The sequence below is a fragment of the Hyla sarda genome, chromosome 4 (genome assembly GCF_029499605.1).
Source record: "Hyla sarda isolate aHylSar1 chromosome 4, aHylSar1.hap1, whole genome shotgun sequence".
In the NCBI taxonomy this organism is placed as follows: Eukaryota; Metazoa; Chordata; class Amphibia; order Anura; family Hylidae; genus Hyla; species Hyla sarda.
Window position 1 is genome coordinate 79883944 of NC_079192.1, and position 22463 is coordinate 79906406.

General features: G+C 45.3%; 1 protein-coding gene across 1 annotated transcript in view; it reads right to left on the bottom strand.

Moving 5' to 3' along the window:
- TACR1 (tachykinin receptor 1) overlaps positions 1-7316 on the bottom strand; it is a 276626-nt gene extending 269310 nt beyond the window's left edge. Inside the window, exon 1 of the mRNA XM_056571486.1 lies at positions 6586-7316. Coding sequence (XP_056427461.1) covers positions 6586-6971 — 386 coding nt within the window. The 5' untranslated portion in view covers positions 6972-7316. The remainder of the gene's footprint in view (positions 1-6585) is intronic.
- Between the last annotated feature and the right edge of the window lie 15147 nt (positions 7317-22463).

Below are 22463 nucleotides of genomic sequence, written 5' to 3' on the forward strand. Positions count from 1 at the left end.
TACATGAGACAGCACATTCGCCTTGCAGTTATCACTTTCGATACAAGCGCTTCTATAGTGTAACTTATTTATGAGAGGAGACGCCACGGGGTCTCTTGCAATCTTCAAGAATATTAAAGCTTCCTGTATACATTGGATTAAAGCTGACAGGTCATGCTGAAATTGCTCATAGACTGATCTAATTTGTTTGGGGGCTTCTTAAATGTCCCCGATGGTAAGGGGAGATCTCACCATGTCTGATTTAGTAGTTCTTCTTGTAGAATAGCTACCAGTCTTTTTATCCGCATTGAAATAAACATCTATGCTCATTGGAGCCAAGTGTCCACATTTATGGGGAGTTCTGAGAGGATAGATGTATAATAGGTATCTTGTGGGGTTTTAAGCTAGCCATACACATCATAAATTTGTTCACCAATACATCAAATTCAATACATTGTCAGAAGACCACCAGATTGGCTGCAAATTAGTGAGATATGCCAACAAATTTGGAACCATTGTCAGAAGAACCTCAGATTGGTTGCACATTGGTCGGATCTGCCCACAAATTTGGAACCTTCGTCAGAAGATTGGTTTCACATTGGTCATATATGCCAACACATTTAGAATCATTGTAAGAAGACCATCAGATTGGGTGCAAATTAGTCAGATTTGCCAACAAATGTGGAGCCATTGTCAGAAAACCACCAGATTAGTTGCAAATTGGTTGGATATGCCAATAAATTTGAAACCATTGTCAGAAGACTACTAGATTTTTATAGATTGGTCATATATGCCAACACATTTGGAACCATTGTCAGAAGACCACCAGATTGGATGCACATTGGTCGGATATGCCAACAAATTTGGAACGATTGTCAGAAGACTGCCAGGTTGGTGGCAGATTGATCGGATACGCCAACAAACGTAGAACCATTATCAGAAGACCATTAGACTGGTTTCGAATTGGTCGGATATGCCAACACATTTGAAAACATTGTCATAAGACCACTAGAGTGGTTGTACATTAGTTGGATATGCCAATAAATTTGGAACCTTCATCAGAAGTCAACCAGATTGGTTGCACATTGGTCATATATGCCAACACCTTTAGAACCATTGTCAGAAGACCGCCAGATTGTATGCACATTGGTTGGATATGCCCACAAATTTGGAAACCTCTTCAGAAGACCACCAGATTGGTTGCACATTGGTCATTTATGCCAACACCTTTAGAACCATTGTCAGAAGACCGCCAGATTGGATGCACATTGGTTGGATATGCCGGCAAATTTGGAAACCTCATCAGAAGACCACCAGATTGGTTGCACATTGGTCAAATATGCCAACACCTTTAGAACCATTGTCAGAAGACAGCCAGACTGGTTGCCCATTGTTCGGATATGCAAACAAATTTGGAATCATCGTCAGAAAACCAGCAGATTGGTTGCACATCAGTTATATATACCAACAAATTTGGAACCATTGTTAGAAGACTAGCAGTTTGGTTGCACATTGGTCAGATATGCCAACGAATTTAGAAAAATTTCCAGAACTCCACCAGATTGGTTGCAGATTGGTCAGATGGCAACAGATTTAAAACCATTGTCAGAAGAACACCAGATTGGTTTCAAATTGGTTGGAACCATTGTCAGAAAATCACCAGGTTGGTTGCACATTGGTCGTATATACCAACACATTTAAAGCCATTACCTAGAGAAGCTATCCAAGAAAGGTATAACCCAAGCAGTCCTGTGTGTGCTGGGGACTAGGTTATGTACATAGTACTACTCCCAAACAGATCATTATTGATGTATTTTAGACAAATCTAATTGAACACTCCTTAAGGACATTAACCACCACCAGAACTGAATGCCGCAAAGGGTGACCATAATTTGTTGTAATCCCTGATGGTCAAGACTTGGTTGTGCTGAGTAGGCAGATCAATGGTAGCAAAATGATGAGTTTCAGAAGATCCATCAAGGCATGCATTCACGGCACATGTAATCTCTTCCAATGTTACAGAAATGCATATGGATGCCCCTACATTCCTTCCCCTAAATCATTCTTGCTGAGGGGTGCAAGGATTTCCAACCAGTGTGGCTCCAGCTGTTGCAAAACTACAACTTCCAGCATGCTCGGACAGCCAGAGGCTTGTATGCTGCCTCCATAGGATCCACACTGTCCCTGAAAGGAAAATCAAGGTTACCCTCTCATCTTAGCAGCCTTTGGCTATCCCGGCATGCTGAGAGTTGTAGTTTTGCAACAGCTGGAGGCACCCTGGTTTGGAAACATTAGTGAGCTGAGCACTTCCTATTATAGACTGTCTATAAAGCCGTACACCACTTTGAGGAGAACAGTTAAGAAATTAATGGGCATGGTTGTTAGAATGAAGCTTTAGAGCAGTGGTTTCCAAACTGCTTGCTAAACTACAAATCCCAGCATGCCCGGACAGCTTAGTAGTTTATAGTTTTGAAACAGCTAGTGGCACCCTGGTTGGGAAACACTGTGACAGCGACTCCCAGATGCCCTGAAATAAAGGTGTGTGGTAAACCTGCCTAATGTATTGGGGGCTTCACCTGTAACCATCCTCTGAATTTACTTAAAGGGGTTATCCAGGGAAAAAAACAAATCCAGAAAGTTAAACAGATTTGTAAATTACTTCTATTAAAAAATCTTAATCCTTTCAGTACTTATGAGCTTCTGAAGTTAAAGGGGTTGTGTGCTGCCCTGGCTTTCGGAGCTCCGTACGCAGCGTCTGGAAGTTCATTACTCCGAACGCTGTGTGCGGGCTTCCGTGTTCGTGGCCGCCGGGCGTGACGACACGCCCGGCCCCATCGTGACGTCACGCCCGCCCCCTCTACCAAAGTCTTAGGGAAGGGGGCGTGACAGCGGTCGCGCCCCCTTCGCATAGACTTTCGTTTAGGGGGCGGGCGTGACGTCACGAGGGGGCCGGGCGTGTCGTCACGCCCGGCGGCCACGAACACGGAAGCCCGCACACAGCGTTCGGAGTAATGAACTTCCAGACGCTGCGTGCGGAGCTCCGAAAGGCAGGGGAGCGCACAACCCCTTTAAGGTTGTTCTTTTCTGTCTAAGTCATCTCTGATGACACCTGTCTCGGGAAACGCCCAGTTTAGAAGCAAATCCCCATAGCAAACCTCTTCTAAACTGTGTGTTTCCCGAGACAGGTGTCATCAGAGAGGATTTAGACAGAAAAGAACAACCTTAACTTCAGAAGCTCATAAGTACTGAAAGGATTAAGATTTTTTAATAGAAGTAATTTACAAATCTGTTTAACTTTCTGGAGCCAGTTGATATATATAAAAATGTTTTTTTCCTGGAATACCCCTTTAACATAATAAATGCTCTTGAACAGAATGTGATCATGGTAATAATAGACTAAGGAATTGCCTTTTAAGCAATTGCCTAGCACAATAGTGCAGTGTCCAAAAACTTTGAGATAACCTACAGCTAGAATAATTTCTTCTTCATGACCAACCCCAGGAGCTGACACCCATTTAGGATGTCTCTTCTATAAATACCCCATCCAATGGCATCATTCACACAACTAGGCTGCCCTATTGCATATGAATGAAATGACAATTACATGTATAACCAGGTGCAAAGCTATGGGAGTGGGGGTGCTGGTAGGGGTTGTGCTCCAGGTGCCAGGATGAATGCCAATGAGACTCTCGGCCATGGTTAGGGTATTGAGACATAGGACTATGGCATGATTGTTTGTCCTGGGTAATATAAATGATGTTTATGGTGTATATAAATAATACCATCTTCAATGATCTCCAACCGGTGTGCCTCCGGCTGTTGCAACACTAAGACTCCCAGCATGCCCGGACAGCCAAAGGCTGCTAAGATGAGAGGGAAGCCTTGATTTACCTTTTAGGGACAGTGTGGATGCTCTGGAGGAGGCAGACAAGCTTCTGGCTGTCTGGGCATGCCAGGAGTGGTAGGTTTGCAACAGCTGGAGGCACAATTTTTGGGAAACACTGATTTCCTATAAGAAGATGTAATAAACAGAAAAATCTAAGCTTATCATCGGGAAATGCACTAGCAGCCATTTACCAATATTTTATACCTATTACCAGAATGAGAATGATTCCGGTATAGAAATACGCAAAGTTGTTGGCAGAAAGCACAGGCGCTGTTTTCGTCACCTGTTTGATGAATGGAAAGAGCAGAGGGTCTGTCACAGTGTTCTGGAAACCTTCACAACAAACAGCATCTGCATTCTGCTAGCAGAGCAGTCATATCCCCTACCTGTTCCCTATGTTAGTGAAAGTCGCTGCACTATGGCGCGTGCACCATGACAGTGACAGAACGCTCAGATGGCACGCGTTCTTCAGCTGAGGAATACTTTTACTCCTGACAAGTGCTAGGAATTTCTTAAAGACGCAGGCATTGCTTGATACACACAAGGTACATGTCACATAAAACAGTACACTATTATAGGAATAATGCAGCCTAGAGCAGTGGTCCCCAAACTGTGGCCCTCCAGATGTTGCAAAACTAAAACTCCCAGCATGCCTGGACAGCCAACGGCTGTCCAGGCATGCTGGGAATTGTAGTTTTGCAACATCTGGAGGTCCACAGTTTGGAGACCACTGGCCTAGAGGATAACACAGAGCAGTGTTTCCCAAGCAGGGTCCCTCCAGCTGTTACAAAACTACAACTCCCAGCATGCCTGGACAGCTGTCCGGGCATGCTGGGAGTTGTAGTTTTGCAACAGCTGGAGGAACCTTGGTTGGGAAACTCTGACACAGAGGAACTATATGCCAAAAAGATACAAATCACTGTCACATTGAGACTCACATATCTTATAGTTAAGGCATCATTCCTATTAAACTAACACACATAACGCAGATGTAGCAGAGTTGACTGTGTGAATAGAATAGTTATCTTAGTAAGTTTACAGGCAGTCCTACGTAAAACCAAAGAAAGCACATATGTTATTAACAAGAGCTAACAAACTCAGCTCTGCTGCACCCATTGGTTTTAGGGTGAAGTGTTTCCCAAGCAGGGTGCCTCCAGCTGTTGCAAAACTACAACTCCCCGCAGCCTTCGGCTGTCCGGGCATGCTGGGAGTTGTAGTTTTGCAACAGCTGGAGGAACCTTGGTTGGGAAACTCTGACACAGAGGAACTATATGCCAAAAAGATGCAAATCGCTGTCACATTGAGACTTACATATCTTATAGATAAGGCATCATTCCTATTAAACCAACACACATAACGCCGTACAGATGTAGCAGAGTTGACTGTGTGATTAGAATAGCCATCTCAGTAAGTTTACAGGCAGTCCTATGTAAAACCACAGAAAGCACATATGTTATTAACAAACTCAGCTCTGCTGCACCCATTGGTTTTAGGTAGAAAAAAAATGATGTGCCCATATACTTTGCTGCCTGCCATATATATTATCTATAACAAGCTGCAGGAGCGACATGACACATATAATGATACACATGTTTGCTGACTGTGAACAGCTGGAATGACGAAATGACAGCTTGTTACCTGATCTAAACCCTCAGACCCTATGCAATCCTTCACGCCTGAAAGGCATATGTCTGTCTTTTGCCCAATTCCCTTACATGATACTCCCTTCCACCTCTAATGAGTCAGTATCATGAATTGCCAGACACTCTCTGCCAACTGTTGTGCCTTCCATCTGGCACATAAAGTTTGCTTATATGATACATAAGGTATGTCTGGGTAATACGACACTGATTTATATATATATATATATATATATATATATATATATATATATATATATAAATGTATATATATATATATATATATATATATATATACACACACACATGCAGCATGGCGAACTGTTTCAAATATAACAGAGCTGAGAATGTCATTTAGCTCAGTTAGTTCCGGTCTGATGTGTGTGGCTTACATAGGACTGCAGGTAGCTGTAGCTAATAAATTGCATGGACGAGGAATTAAGTTTAATAGCAAGCAAAAAATAATAATACAATTAAAAATAATAATAAAAAATAATAATTTAGTCATTTAGCTCAAGTAGGTCTGATACGTGTGGTTTACATAGGACTGCAGGCAGCTATAGTTGTTAATTTGCATGCTATTCAGTATAAAAAAATATTATTATTAATAGTAATATTAAAACGATAAATGATAAAAAAAGAAATAAAAATGTAGTCAATTAGTTCTGATATCTGTGATTTACATAGGACTGCAAGTAGCTGTAGCTATGAATTTGCAGGCACAGGCAATTTAGTCCAATAGCACACAAACAATAAAATAGCAATAAAAAAATAAATAATAATAATAATAACAATAATAATAAGTCTTATCATATTATTATTATTATTATTAATAATAATAATTTTAATTTGCATGAACAGGCAATTTAGTCCAATAGCATTATTATAATCATTATATATATATATATATATATATATATATATATATATATATATATATATAGATATAGCAATGAGGCATTACCTATCCTTTATATTACTTGTCACTGACTGTTATGTACATTCCATACAATGCAGATTTTCTGGATAATTCCCATTCTAGACCCCATTACACTGGTTGTCAATAGAGAGAGATCTCACCTGTCCAGAGCTATAGCTGTCATGGAGTATATACTGGTGAACACAGCGGATATAGGGAAGAAGTTATGGAATTTGCAGTAGATCAGTCCATAGTACCAGTGGTTATGGATGGCATAGGTGAAGTTCACCACAGTGTTGAAGGCTGACATAGAGGCTTCAGCAAAAGCTAAGTTTACCAAGAAATAGTTGGTGACAGTCCTCATTCTTTTGTGGGCTAAGATGATCCACATGACAATGATATTCCCAACCACAGAGATTATGACTATGATGGAATATGCCACAGCCCAAAGGGCTATTTGCCAGGGTGGCTGGAGGAAGGGGTTAATGGCATTTTCAGTGCCATTTGTGGAATTAAAGACTGAATCATTCTGTATTGAGATATTCATGGTGTGAGTCTGTCAACAGGAGACAAAAAATGACAAAAAACTTACAGTCCTGGTGCATTCAGCTAGAGGTGGTCATTACATAGGGGAGGACAAGTTCCATGGGCAAGCTGTACTATTCCTTATGTATCCATAGAAATTCCTACACAAAGGATATATGGACAATGCAGTGCAAAAATGTGTGCAATCTGCTGCAGCTGCTGAGAGGAGAAGACTCTGTAATGTATGGGAGGTGATGCCAGGAAATGCTGCAGGGTCTTCCAGTTTACAGAACACTGGTAATAGTGGTGGTGGTAGTGCCCCTTCTTCTGCCACAGTCTTCTCTGTTATTCATGTTTCTAGAGTTCTACTACTATGAGAGGCTGAGATGGGATTTAAAGTCAGTGTCACTGAGAGGGGAGGGCACTAGTGACAGTGGGCATGGCTATGTCAGGCTGCTGCTGCTCAGCTGAGAGGTAAGACCTGGGTCTAGAGAAGCAGACATATAGTGAGGGCTCTCTATGGGGCACTGGGGTGCAGAGGGAAGAGCTGGCACACTGGCATCCTCATGGGACTACATCCCTTGTCCCCTCATATGTAAGAGATACTCTACACAGCTCTGGATGTGTTAACCTGTTCTTCACTGTAAAGCTTGCTCTTTAATATTTCAGCCTATAATATGTATTGTCTATACCAGGCTCATGTAACAAGCAGCACCAGGTTTAGACTGTAAGCTCTTATGGGCAGGGGTTGTGGGTTTTGTTTCACTGTTAGGTGTTTATTTGTTGCATTATTAGTTGTGTATTTGTTCAATTGCTAAGTGTTTATGTATTTGTTTCATTGCTGAGTGTTTATGTATTTGTTTCATTGTTGAGTGTTTATGTATTTGTTGCATTGTTATATGCTTATTTATTTGTAGCATTGCTGAGTGTTTATGTATTTGTTTCATTGTTGAGTGTTTATGTATTTGTTGCATTGTTATATGCTTATTTATTTGGTGCATTGTTGAGTGTTTCTGTATTTGTTTCATTGTTAGATGTTTATTTATTTGTTGCATTATTAGATGTGTATTTTTCATTGTTAAGTGTTTATGTCAGTGTTTCCCAACCAGGGTGCATCCAGCTGTTGCAAAACAACAACTCCCAGCATGCCTGGACAGCCGAAGGCTGGGAGTTGTAGTTTTGGAACAGCTGGAAGCACCCTGGTTGGGAAACACTGGTTTATGTATTTGTCGCATTGTTATAAACTTATTTATGTGTTGCATTGTTATATGTGTATTTATTTGTTGCATTGAGTGTTTCTGTATTTGTTTAATTGTTATATGTTTATTTGTTGCATTATTAGATGTGTATTTTTTCATTGTTGAGTGTTTATGTCAGTGTAACCCAACCAGGGTGCCTCCAGCTGTTGCAAAATTACAACTCCCAGCAAGGCTGTCCAGGCATGCTGGGAGTTGTAGTTTTGCAACAGCTGGAGGCACACTGGTTGGGAAACACCGGTTTATGTATTTGTGGCATTGTTATATGCTTATTTATGTGTTGCTTTTTTATATGTAGAGATGAATGAATTTTTTAAATTTTTGATTTTTTTATGTAATTTTTATTTAATTTAATATGAATTTATTTAACATTTTTGAGTACCCATTCTTATGAGCATCAAGATGGCGGTCTGCTGCGAAGTGAACTACCTACTGTTCCAGCCCCTGCCTCTCAGCACCTCGCCCCCCCGTCCCCTGACTGTCTTACTCTGTGTGGAACTGCAAATGTTTTATTTAATCAGTTATGGTTAATTGTTATCACTCTAGAGTAATTCTAGAGTTAATATATGACGATGAGTCTCATGTCTATTGAGGACCCATTGGAGGGCGAGTCTGGTGCCAGCAGCCGTGGTAATTCCAGCTCCAATAGTGTAAGATTAGCTGCCGTGTATAAGTTGCTACAGTGAAAAAGCTCATACTTGAATCTTAAAATTGAGCTGGCGGTTCGTGCGAGGCCAGCACCTGCCTGTCCCAGCCCCTGCCTCTCAGTGCACACCCATGCTCATGACTGAGTGTCCTCCTCAAAAGGAACTGCAGCCCCAGCAACTTGGACAGAAGCACACACAGCTTCTGTGCTGTTGGATAAGTGGGCGCATAAAGCTAGAAGTGGCTGCAGTGAAAAAGCTCGTACCAGAATCTTAAATTCAAGCTGGCGGTCCTCTGCCAGGTGAGATACCACCTACCACCTGTTCCTGCCTCTCAGCCCAGCCCCCCCACCCCAATGTGCAAGTGTGAATGTTTCATTTAATCAGTTATGGTTCATTGTTTGAATTGGATTCCTGTGATAATTCCACAGGTAATATATGATGTCGACTTTAAGATTTAAGATTTTTATTAGATTCAAAAGTTTACTGTCCCAGGTGCTTGAAGCATTTACTGTGTGACCACAAAACCCAATATAACAAGGAGTCACATGGTGCGCAATGACAGAGCCTAGAGGTGGCAACAGCCTGACAAGACCATAGGGCCTAAGGATAGAGAAGATTAACAATATTTTTGAAAATTTAAATTGAAGATTTTATATAGATTAAAAGTTTAATTTAAGATGCCAACAGCATAAGGTGGCACAATGACACAACCTGGAGGTGGCAACAGCATGAGGAGACCATTATCTGGCAGAATGACACAGCCTGGAATTGGCAGCAGCAAGAGGAGACCATATAGTGGCAGAATGACCCAGCCTGGAGGTGGCAACAGCCTGACGAGACCATAGGGCCTCACAAATGAAAGGACTAAAGATATGTTTTCAAATTTAAATTGAATATTTAATGATATTTTAGATAATTTTATTAAATATGATATTTTATGATATTTTAGATAATGTCCCAGCAGCATGAGGAGACATAGAGCCTCAACATTGAAAAGATTAAAGATATATTTTCAATATTTTCAAATTTAAATTGAAGATTTTTAACTAGATTACCATAAAAAACTTTAGGTAATGTCCCAGCAGCATGAGGAGACCACATGGTGGCACAATGACATAGCCTGGAGGTGGCACCATAATGGAGCCTGGAGGTGGCAGCAGCAAGAGGAGACCATATGGTGACAGAATGACACAGTCTAAAGGTGGCGTCAGCCTGACAAGACCAAAGGGCTTCCCAATTGAAAAGATTAAAGATATATTACTTTAAGTGCGATCGGCTTCATCATCATCGAGTTGTGTCTGCACGTCACTGATGTGCTCCTCAGGTTCCTCAACAGTGTCTGCTTCAGGAGCCTGAGCGCTCGCAACACCCACTCCCACACCACTCTCCTCATTACTACTTGCCCGTTTAGCGAAGGAAGCGTCGGATGTCTCCTCCACTTCTTGGCTGGGCAGTATCTGCTGACTGTCCTCTAGTAGATCATCTTGACTAAAAAGTTGAGCTGAACCCACAGCATAGGAAACTTCAATGGGGGTGGGAACAGCATAGGCAATTGGAGGACAGGGACTGCTCCCAGACCATGCCAAGTGAGGATCGTGTCTGAGGAACCCACCGACTGTTGACTGGGGTGTCAGATGTCACTTGTGATGAAGTGGATGACCGAGTTGACCAGTCAATGGCAGCAGATGGGTTGCTGGTCGAGACACGACCCCTAGCTGATACCAGGAGCTCAGGCCTCTCACTGCGACTCCTGCTGCCACTCGCCCCTAGTCTACTGTGACATCTGCCTGTGCCTAATGAATTTAGACTTCTGCCACTCCTCTGTGCACATCCTGCCACTTCTCTGCCTGACATACTTAGTGCATATATGAGGGGAGTACAATACGATCCGCTATTATTAAAACAGTATTTGTCTAAAACAGCAGCAAGTGTGTAATTTTGGCTGGCCTTTCACAGTAACTAGGCCCTTAAGATTTTAACAGGAACAAAATGGTACACCACGTAGATGTACGTATGTGGTATGCACTTATGAGGGGAGTACAATGCACTCCACTATTCTTAAAACAGCATTTGTCTACAACACCAGCAGGTGTGTACTTTTGGCTGGCCTTTCACAGTAACTAGGCCTTTGAGACTTTAACAGGAACAACATGGTACCCCACTTAGATGTACGCGCAGATTAAACTTAATAGAGGACAAAACGCTTTTAGTGCTCTGCTCCCCCTAACTGGCTGGCTACTATTAGCTTTTCAGTTATTGTACACACCAGTGCTGCAGCACACAGTCGTTGTGTACTACACCCAAAATTGCACTTTCTCTCTCAATCTCCCTCCCTACCTTGTCAGTGCTTCTAAGCTGGATTTGAGCTTGAGGTGACTCACTGCTGTAATACACCCAAAATTGCACTTTCTCTCTCAATCTCACTCCCTACCTTGTCAGTGCTTCTAAGCTGGATTTGGGCTTGAGGTGAGTCACTGCTGTAATACACCCACAATTGAACTTTCTCTCTCAATCTCTCTCCCTTCGCTATCAGTGTTTCTAGGCTGGATTTAGGCTTGAGGTGAATCACTGCTGTAAAAATGCTTTTCTGTGCAACACAGTGCTCTCTCTCTCTCTCTCTCTGCAATAGAATGCTGATATGAGTGGCCGCAAGATGGCTGCCAATTATATAGGGCTGTGACATCACAGGGGTGGTTGGCTGCTGATAGGCTGCATGCTGCATGTGATTCAGGGTCATTCCGCTGACCCTTGTTCCCATCTTCCCAGGATTCCTTGCCCCCTGTCCTCACATGTGGATCCACCATTTTAGATGCCCTGGAGCTTGGACCACACTAAATGGAGTTTAATGAAGCAATTTGAGCAATTGAATCGCGGTGATATTCGCATTCATTAGGGATCAAATTTTTCCTGAAATTCGTAACAAATTCATATTCCTCAGATTTGATTCACTCGTCCCTAGTTATATGCTTATTTATGTGTTGCATTGAGTGTTGATGTATTTGTTTCATTGTTAGATGTTTATTTATTTCATTATTAGATGTTTATTTGTTTCATTGTTAGATGTTTATTCTTTTCACAGTCTTTGTGTTTCCTGTTTCTCTTGACACTACAGCTCAGCGGGTTATACGTTAACACTAAATAAATAAAGGGTACGATCACGAACACATTGCAGCATAGTCCTGCTGGTTCAGCAAGATGCTTTGTCATATATAATACAATGTATTTATTAAAACATATGTTTTTATGATGTTTATTTTTTTTTACACCGGAAACAAATGGAATAATTCAGAAATCATTCTATTAAGTCGCAGGCTGATAACTAATGTGAATTGTTGATGTAAGGATTTATTGTGATTGACATTTTTGGAGTCAAATAGATTTTTGTTCTCCCCTAAGATAAGGGAAGATTGACTTCTGCCTCATGGGAGTTTTGTCCTTCTCTGCATCACCATTCAGGATAATAGGCTGAACTGGATGGATACGTCTTTTCCCAGCTTTGCTAACTATGTTGCTATGACAGGTTTATGCAGTGCTTCAAATCCTACAAGCAACAGTATTAACCCTCGCGTACATGTGCATGCTGTGGCCGGAGGGGTCGTTTTGGGAGTAAGGAGCCAATAATAACTGCAGACACTATACACTGTCATGGCACCTGGTGCTATTTAATCACTGGGCACAAGCAGGCGGCATACTCTAGACAGGCACACAATATACACATGCAGAAGGCATGTAGAAACACTGGTGCACCTGCTCCAAACCCTCTCTATAGCGGCACTGTCTTATCTGATAGGGCTGTGAGGATTTTAGTGCATTCAGATAGGCGGCCTTATCTAAGTGTGTTTTGTAACAGTTTGCATGGTTCTCTATAATACCAGATGCTGGTCTTGACAGGACATGGAGAGGAAATGTGTGTGTGTCTGTGGTAGCAAAATTTGATAGTAAGCTGTGCTAGGACTGGCAGTGATGTGATGGAGAACCTGTGGTGCTGCCGATTATATTATGCTGCGAAAAGGGTTGCAGGTACTAACTGTTTAAAGGGGTCCTCTGCTGGAAAACTTTTTTTTTTTAATAAATCAATTAATGACAGAAAGTTAAACAGATTTGTAAATTACTTCTATTAAAAAAATCTTAATCCTTCTAGTACTTATCAGCTGCTGTATGCTCCACGGAGAGTTCTTTTATTTTTTTATTTCCTTTCTGTCTGACCACAGTGCTCTCTGCTGACACCTCTGTTCATTTTAGGAACTGTCCAGAGTCAGAGCAAATCCCCATAACAAACCTATGCCGCTCTTAGCCATTCCTTAAACTTAAAACAGAGGTGTCAGCAGAGAGCACTGTGGTCAGACAGAAAGGAAATTCAAAAAGAAAAGAACTTTCTCTTGAACACATAATAGCTGATAAGTACTGGAAGGATTAAGATTTTTTTATAGAAATAATTTACAAATCCGTTTAACTTTCTGGCACCAGTTGATAATTGGCATTTTCATTTTTTTCTCTTCGCATTTTATGAGCCACAACCAATTGTACTATGTAATGACACACATATACTTGTACTATACAAAGTCCAGTTCACCTCCCCTTTGTTTCGTGCACAAATCCAGTAGTCAGGCTCAGGTGCCACAATGAAACAAAGAAATGAAAGATGATTGAGCAATTCAAACCTTCAGTTAAAGGGGTACTCCACTGGAAAACATTTTCTTTTAAATCAACGGGGGGCCAGAAAGTTAAACTGATTTGTGAATTATGTATAGAAAAATATTGCCCGGACCTTCCAAGGTAGTGTGATTAATTAAATAAAAATGGATAACTGGGTCGTACTCAAATAATAATTCAAAATAATTATTTATTTAAAATTTATAGTGCATTACTCCTCACAGGGCCCTTGTGAGAAAAACACATATAGTAAATGTACAAGATTAAACAATCTTAAAATGTAAAAATATGCAAATATAAAAAAAATTACACTGGCATATGAAATAGCTCTATGTGGACAAATTAATCTGATATCTTTGCGGTATTAAAGAAATGCGGTATAAGTGTCCTTTTGTATGACAATTGTATATCAAATTGGATACTTTGTTACCGGTCCTGGATGGTGTGGCTCTGACAGCTCTCGCTGAGGCAATATAGTTGTTCCTGTGCCTAGATATCACAGTCAGCGGTCTTAGATGGTGCTGTGGCTTTAACTCTCAGGGTCCAGATGTTACGCGGTGGTGGTCGTCCCAGGCTGGTGGCGCTGGCAGGCGCCGATGGTAAATTCGCCGGGAGACCGTGCGCTGGCAGCCGCCGATGGTATGCTTGTCAGGAGACCAAGCGCTGGCAGGCGCTGATGATATCAATCTCCTCACCGCTGGACTTGGAAGAAGCGGGAGACCACACGCTGGGTAGATGAAACTTGCCTCGTGTGGATGGCGTGTGACGTCAGCTGAGCCGGAGCTGGCCAGGTAAGATCAGGACCGGACACTAGTCTAGATCGACTAATGCGTAGGATATCCACAATGTGATAAACTTGCTCCGTGAGCAATAGGTAGAGTTCATGAAGAGCATAAATGCCAGTGAAGAAGACTAATGTACAAGACTAGACGCGTTTCAGGGTTCTCAAATATGACTCTTTCCTCAGTAGTCATCTACTAGATGACTATTGAGGAAAGGGTCGTATTTGAGAACCCTGAAACCATTTTATATTTTATATTAGAAAGGATAATGTTTTGCCAAAATGTACAACATATAGAAGATTTTGAATCTGACAGTGCTCATTTAACCCCTCATTCTTGGGATTGGTGACTGGAGATGAGCGAATTTTTAGAAAAATTTGATTTGGCTGATTCGCCGAATTTTCCAAAATTCTTTTGGCTCGGTTCAGATTTATTTGCAGCAAATCGCTATAGAAATATCAGAGGCGTTGCTATTAGAATCACTGTCAAAGACCTGCACAATGACAGAGCCTGGAGGTGGCATCAGTATGAGGAGACCATCTAGTGACTGAATGACACAGAGTGGAGGTGTTGGCAGCATGAGGAGACCATATAGTGGCTGAATGACACAGCGTGGAGGTGTTGGCAGCATGAGGACACCATATAGTGGCTGAATGACACAGTGTGGAGGTGTTGGTAGCATGAGGAGACCATATAGTGGCTTAATGACACAGCATGGAGGTGTTGGCAGCATGAGGAGACCATATAGTGGCTTAATGACACAGAATGGAGGTGGCAGCAGCATAAGGAGACCATATAGTGGCTGAATGACACAGCGTGGAGGTTCTGGCAGCATGAGGAGACCATATAGTGGCTGAATGATACAGCGTGGAGGTGTTGGCAGCATGAGGAGACCATATAGTGGCTGAATGACACAGTGTGGAGGTGATGGAAGCATGATGAGACGATATTACCTCAATAGGGGTGTAGAACCCTTTGCCTTGTCCTAACACTCATAGGGAGTGTGCTGTGTTAGGGAAATAATACTGTTATACAGTATAAAATGCAGATTACAGGCATCACTATTAGAATCACTGCCACAGAATGTCTAGATGTGGCAGCAGATAGACCATATGGCATCAAAATTGAAGAGAATAAAGAGAATTTTTATGTAATTTTTATTTTATTTAATTTGAATTTATTAAAATTTTTTGAGTACCCATTCTGGTGAGCATCAAGCTGGAGGTCCTCCGCCAGGTGAGATAGCACCTGTTCCAGCCCCTGCCTCTCAGCACCCCCTGACTGTGAAAGTTTCATTTAATCAGTTATAGTTCATTGTTATGGCTCTATCAATTCTTTTTTTTTTATTTAAATTTAAGATTTAATAATAAAATGTGGTTACAAAAAACCAAATCCAACAAGGAGTCACATGTCACATAGCGGTACAATGACAGAGCCTAGAGGTGGCAGCATGAGGAGACCATAATCTGGCAGAATGACACATCCTGGGATTGGCGGAAGCAAGAGGAGACCATATAGTGTCTGAATGAGACAGCCTGGAGTTGGCGGAAGAGAGGAGGCCATAGGGCCTCACAATCCCTAAGATAAAAAGATGAATTTTCAAATTTAAATTGAAGAATTATGGTAGCTGGTGCTTCCATAAAAATGTTTAGGTGATGTCCCAGCAGCATGAGGAGACGATATAGTGGCTGAATGGCACAGCCTGGAGTTGGTGGCAGCATGAGGAGGAGACCATAGGGCCTCACAATCCCTAAGATAAAAAGATGAATTTTCAAATTTATATAGAAGATTTATCGTAGCTAGTGCTATCATAAAAATGTTTAAGTAATGTCCCAGCAGCATGAGGAGACCATATAGTGGCTGAATGAAACAGCCCGGAGTTGGCGGCAGCATTAGGAGACCATAGGGCTTCACAATCCCTAAGATAAAAAGATTAATTTTGAGGAGACCATATAGTGGCATGAGGAGACCATATAGTGGCTGAATAACACAGCCTGGAGGTGGCGACATCATGAGTTGAGGAGACCATACAGTGGCTGAATGACACAGTGTGGAGGTGTTGGCAGCATAAGGAGACCATATAGTGGCTGAACGACACAGTGTGGAGGTGTTGGCAGCATAAGGACACCATATAGTGGCTTAATGACACAACGGGGAGGTGGCGACAGCAGGAGGAGACCATATAGTGGCTGGATGAAACAGCTTGAATGAGGCTGAAGCATGAGGAGACCATATAGTGGCTGAATGATAGTGTGGAGGTGTTGGCAGCATGAGGAGACCATATAGTGGGTAAATGACACAGCGTGGAGGTGTTGGCAGCATGAGGAGACCATATAGTGTCTGAATGGCACAGCCAGGAGTTGGCAGCAGCATGAGTAGACACAGGGCCTTCACAATCCCTAAGATTAAAATATGAATTTTCAAATTTAAATTGAAGATTTATGGTAACTAGTGCCACCTTAAACATTTTTAAGTAATGTACAAGCAGCATGAGGAGACCATATAGTGGCTGAATGACACAGTCTGGAGGTTGCAGCAGCATGAGGAGACCATATGGGGTCTGAATGACACATTCTGGAGTTTGAGGCAGCATGAGGAGACCATATAGTGGCTGAATAACACAGCCTGGAGTTTGCAGCAGCACGAGGAGAATATATGTTGGCTGAATGACACAGCCTGGCGTTTGCGGCAGCATGAGACCATATAGTGGCCGATTGACGCAGCCTGGAGTTTATGGCAGCCTGAGGAGAACATATGGTGGCTGAATGACACAGATTTGAGGTAGCGGCAGCATGAGGAGAACATATTGTGGCAGAATGAGACAGCCTGCAGGTGGCAGAAGCAGCATCAGGAGTCCCCCCCCCCCCCTAGACAGACCTGCGAGAGGATGGACGATGGCGCCTCTCAGTGGGTGTAAAACAAGGCCCCCATTTGGTGCCGGGAGCGAGGGTCCAACAAGGTGGAGAGCCAGAAGTCATCTCGCTGCCAAATGGTTACAATTCGGTGGTCACTATGCAAGCAACTGAGCATGCATTGTGCCATATGTGCAAAGGACTCGTGTTACGCCTAGCGCTCCGGGTCCCCGCTCCTCCCCGGAGCGCTCACGGCGTCTCTCTCCCCGCAGCGCCCCGGTCAGTCCCGCTGACCGGGAGCGCTGCACTGTCATGGCCGTCGGGGATGCGATTCGCACAGCGGGACGCGCCCGCTCGCGAATCGCATCCCAGGTCACTTACCCGTCCCGGTCCCCTGCTGTCATCTGCTGGCGCGCGCGGCTCCGCTCTCTAGGGCGCGCGCGCGCCAGCTCTCTGCGACTTAAAGGGCCAGCGCACCAATGATTGGTGCCTGGCCCAATTAGCTTAATTGGCTCCCATCTGCTCCCTGCCTTTATCTGACCTCCTCCCATGCACTCCCTTGCCGGATCTTGTTGCCTTGTGCCAGTGAAAGCGTTTAGTGTGTCCAAAGCCTGTGTACCTGAACTTCTGCTACCCATCCTGACTACGAACCTTGCCGCCTGCCCCCGACCTTCTGCTACGTCTGACCTTGCCTCTGCCTAGTCCTTCTGTCCCACGCCTTCTCAGCAGTCAGCGAGGTAGAGCCGTTGCTAGTGGATACGACCTGGTTGCTACTGCCGCAGCAAGACCATCCCGCTTTGCGGCGGGCTCTGGTGAAAACCAGTAGCCTCTTAGAACCGGTCCACTAGCACGGTCCACGCCAATCCCTCGCTGACACAGAGGATCCACTACCTGGAAGCCGAATCGTGACAGTAGATCCGGCCATGGATCCCGCTGAGGTGCCGCTGCCAAGTCTCGCTGATCTTCCCACGGTGGTCGCTCAGCAATCGCAGCAGATTGCCCAACAAGGACAGCAGCTGTCGCAGTTGACCGCCATGTTACAGCAAATTCTGCCTCTGCTACAGCAGCAACCATCTCCTCCGCCAGCTCCTGCACCTCCTCCGCAGCGAGTGGCCGCTCCTAACCTCCGCTTGTCCCTGCCGGACAAATTTGATGGGGACTCCAGACTCTGCCGTGGATTTTTGTCTCAGTGTTCCCTGCATATGGAGATGTTGTCAGACTTGTTTCCTACAGAACGGTCTAAGGTGGCGTTCGTAGTAAGCCTTCTTTCAGGAAAGGCCTTGTCTTGGGCCACACCGCTCTGGGACCGCAATGATCCTGCCACAGCCACAGTCCAGTCCTTCTTTGCTGAAGTCCGAAGTGTCTTTGAGGAACCTGCCCGAGCCTCTTCTGCTGAGACTGCCCTGCTGAACCTGGTCCAGGGTAATTCTTCCGTTGGCGAGTACGCCATACAATTCCGTACTTTTGCTTCTGAACTATCCTGGAATAATGAGGCTCTCTGCGCGACCTTTAAAAAAGGCCTATCCAGTCGCATCAAGGATGTGCTGGCCGCACGAGAGATTCCTGCCAACCTCCAAGAACTCATCCATTTGGCTACCCGCATTGACATGCGTTTTTCTGAGCGACACCAAGAGCTCCGCCAGGAAAAAGACTTAGATCTCTGGGCACCTCTCCCACAGCATCCTTTGCAGTCTATGCCTGGGCCTCCCGCCGAGGAGGCCATGCAAGTGGATCGGTCTCGCCTGACCCAGGAAGAGAGGAATCGCCGTAGAGAAGAAAATCTCTGTCTGTACTGTGCCAGTACCGAGCATTTCTTGGTGGATTGCCCTATCCGTCCTCCACGCCTGGGAAACGCACGCACGCACCCAGCTCACGTGGGTGTGGCATCTCTTGGTTCTAAGTCTTCTTCTCCACGTCTCACGGTGCCCGTGCGGATTTCTCCTACAGCCAACTCCTCCCTCTCAGCCGTGGCCTGCTTGGACTCTGGTGCCTCCGGGAATTTTATTTTGGAGTCCTTTGTTAATAAATTCAGCATCCCGGTGACCCGTCTCGCCAAACCGCTCTACATTTCCGCGGTCAACGGAGCCAGATTGGACTGCACCGTGCGTTTCCGCACAGAACCCCTCCTGATGTCTATCGGACCCCACCACGAAAGGATTGAGTTCTTCATTCTCCCCAGTTGTACCTCTGAGGTCCTCCTCGGTCTGCCATGGCTCCGGCTTCATTCCCCCACCCTTGATTGGACCACCGGGGAGATAAAGAACTGGGACTCTGCCTGCCATAGGAAGTGCCTCTCCCCCCCTCCCAGTCCCGTCAGGCAAACCTCTGTGCCTCCTCATGGCCCCCGTCCTGGTGTCACTCTGCCCCGTGCCAGGCTTCGCCCTCTGCCCTCCCTCCCCATTCCCACTCCTGCTGTACTGCCTGCCGTTGAGGAAACCCTCCATTCTTTCCCGGTGTCCTCATCCCAGGGGAGGTAGTTGCCGGTCAAAGAAAAGGGGAGACCTAAGGGGGGGGGTACTGTTACGCCTAGCGCTCCGGGTCCCCGCTCCTCCCCGGAGCGCTCACGGCGTCTCTCTCCCCGCAGCGCCCCGGTCAGTCCCGCTGACCGGGAGCGCTGCACTGTCATGGCCGTCGGGGATGCGATTCGCACAGCGGGACGCGCCCGCTCGCGAATCGCATCCCAGGTCACTTACCCGTCCCGGTCCCCTGCTGTCATCTGCTGGCGCGCGCGGCTCCGCTCTCTAGGGCGCGCGCGCGCCAGCTCTCTGCGACTTAAAGGGCCAGCGCACCAATGATTGGTGCCTGGCCCAATTAGCTTAATTGGCTCCCATCTGCTCCCTGCCTTTATCTGACCTCCTCCCATGCACTCCCTTGCCGGATCTTGTTGCCTTGTGCCAGTGAAAGCGTTTAGTGTGTCCAAAGCCTGTGTACCTGAACTTCTGCTACCCATCCTGACTACGAACCTTGCCGCCTGCCCCCGACCTTCTGCTACGTCTGACCTTGCCTCTGCCTAGTCCTTCTGTCCCACGCCTTCTCAGCAGTCAGCGAGGTAGAGCCGTTGCTAGTGGATACGACCTGGTTGCTACTGCCGCAGCAAGACCATCCCGCTTTGCGGCGGGCTCTGGTGAAAACCAGTAGCCTCTTAGAACCGGTCCACTAGCACGGTCCACGCCAATCCCTCGCTGACACAGAGGATCCACTACCTGGAAGCCGAATCGTGACAACTCGGAGGGACTCCCTGCCTCCATCTCCACTGCATACTGCCACGGTGTGTCTGGGTCCACTGTCTCGCCTTCCTCATAACCCTCTAGCTCCTTGGCTGCTGCTGCTCCTCCTCTCTTGTCAGATGACTAGAAAAACTGCCCATTTCATGAATCCTAAACTGTGTTCCACTCTGCCACTCCCCCTCCTCCTCCTCCAGTTCAGCCCCCAGAGGGCTCATGAGGCTACAAGCTGTGGGCGCCATGTCTCCATTTACCTGACCAGCCATGGTTTCAAACACATGTTGTAGGAAATTAGTCAGTGGGATGACGTTGTTAATCCTGTAATCCTGGCAACTGACTAATAATGTGGCTTCCTCAAAGGGCCTGAGCAAACGGCAGGTGTCACGTATGAGCTGCCACTGGTTGACATTGAACTTACACAGGGGAGTCCCCCTATCCGCTTGGATCATCAAGAAATCGGTGATGGTTCTTCTCTGTTTGTATAGTTGGTTCAACATATGGAGTATGGAATTCCAACTTGTGGCAACGTCGCAAATCAAGCTATGTTGTGGGATACCGTTCTGATGCTGCAGCTCAAAAAGTGTGTGTGTACCAGTGTCTGAAGTGCATGCAAAGTTTCCTTCCCATTGTTAGGATGTTTTGAAAATGGGGGGAACACTTCAAGAACAACTTGACAACCAGATTGAACATGTGTGCTATGCTGGGCACATGTCTCAGCCTTGTCGCAGCGCAGACAAAATGTTCCCTCCCGTTGTCAGTCACCATGGTTCCCATTTACAGTTTTGTGGAGTAAGCCATGCTCCGATCTCTTTATGAATGACTTTTAGCAGTTCCTCCCCTGTGTGACTGCGTTTGCCAAGGCAAACCATGTGAAGAACAGCATGACACCGCTGTACCCTGCACATATGGTATGCTGAAACGGCACTGAGACTTGTCCTTGCAGTGAAGACTGAGGACACGGTAGTGGATGAGGAGGCTGAGTCGCACACTGTCACATGACCAACGGCCTGAGAGCGTGGAGGAGGAAGCGGTGTGACCTGTCCATGTTGCTGTTGTGGCTGTGCAGGAACCACATTCACCCAGTGGGCCATAAAGGACATGTATTGTCCCTGACCATAGTTACTGCTCCAAACGTCAGTGCTGCCTTGCACTTTGGTACACACCGACAGGCTCAAGGACTGGCCCACCTTCTCTTGGACAAAATTGTGCTGGGCTGGTACTGCCTTCTTCGCAAAGAAATTATGGCTTGGGACTCTCCACCTCGGCTCAGCACAAGCCATCAGTTCGCTGAAAGGTGCAGAGTCCACCACTTTAAAAGGGAGGGACTGCAGCACCAGCAAATTGGACAGGAGCACATTCAGCTTCTGCACTGTTGGATGAGTGGGCGCATACTGTTATCGCTTGGACATGGCTTCACTGATGGATTGCTGTCGGAATGACTAACTCAAAGTAGGAAGAGCAGGAGTATTTGGAGCAACAGAAGAAGGGTATGACACACAGCTCCCTTGGGCTGAGGTGGTGGAGTCTTGGCTGGCTGAAACATGGAGCAGTGTACCACTGGGTAAAGCAGCAGCCTGGACCACCACATCGGAGCCACGGTTCTCCCAGGCCACTTTATGGTAGCGCAGCATATGTTGATGCAGGGCCGTGGTGTCAACATTGGGATCTTGGCCACTCTTCACTTTCTGCTGACACATCTTACATGTGGCTATGTTAACCTCCTCCGGATGATTGATGAAAAACTGCCACACCGCCGAGTAGCAGATTTTCCCACCAACAGTCCGCACTTATTGACTGCTACTGCCGCTGTCTTCAGGAACCCTTGTTCCACTACCTCCCGAGTAGGTAGACTGCTGCAAAGCAGGAGGTCTCCCCCGGGCATGTTTGGCTCCAGAATTTCCACTTCTGCCACCATGCTGACTGCCAACCATGCTACCACCTTGCTGGCTCAGCTGCTGCCTCACGAACAACCTGCAACCCTCTTCTCTTGATGATGATAAAGCCCCTTCTTCACCCAGCTCCCAATTGCGATTGGCTTCTTCATCATCAAGTGTCTGCATGTCACTGATGTCCTCCTCAGATTTCTCAACAGTGTCTGCT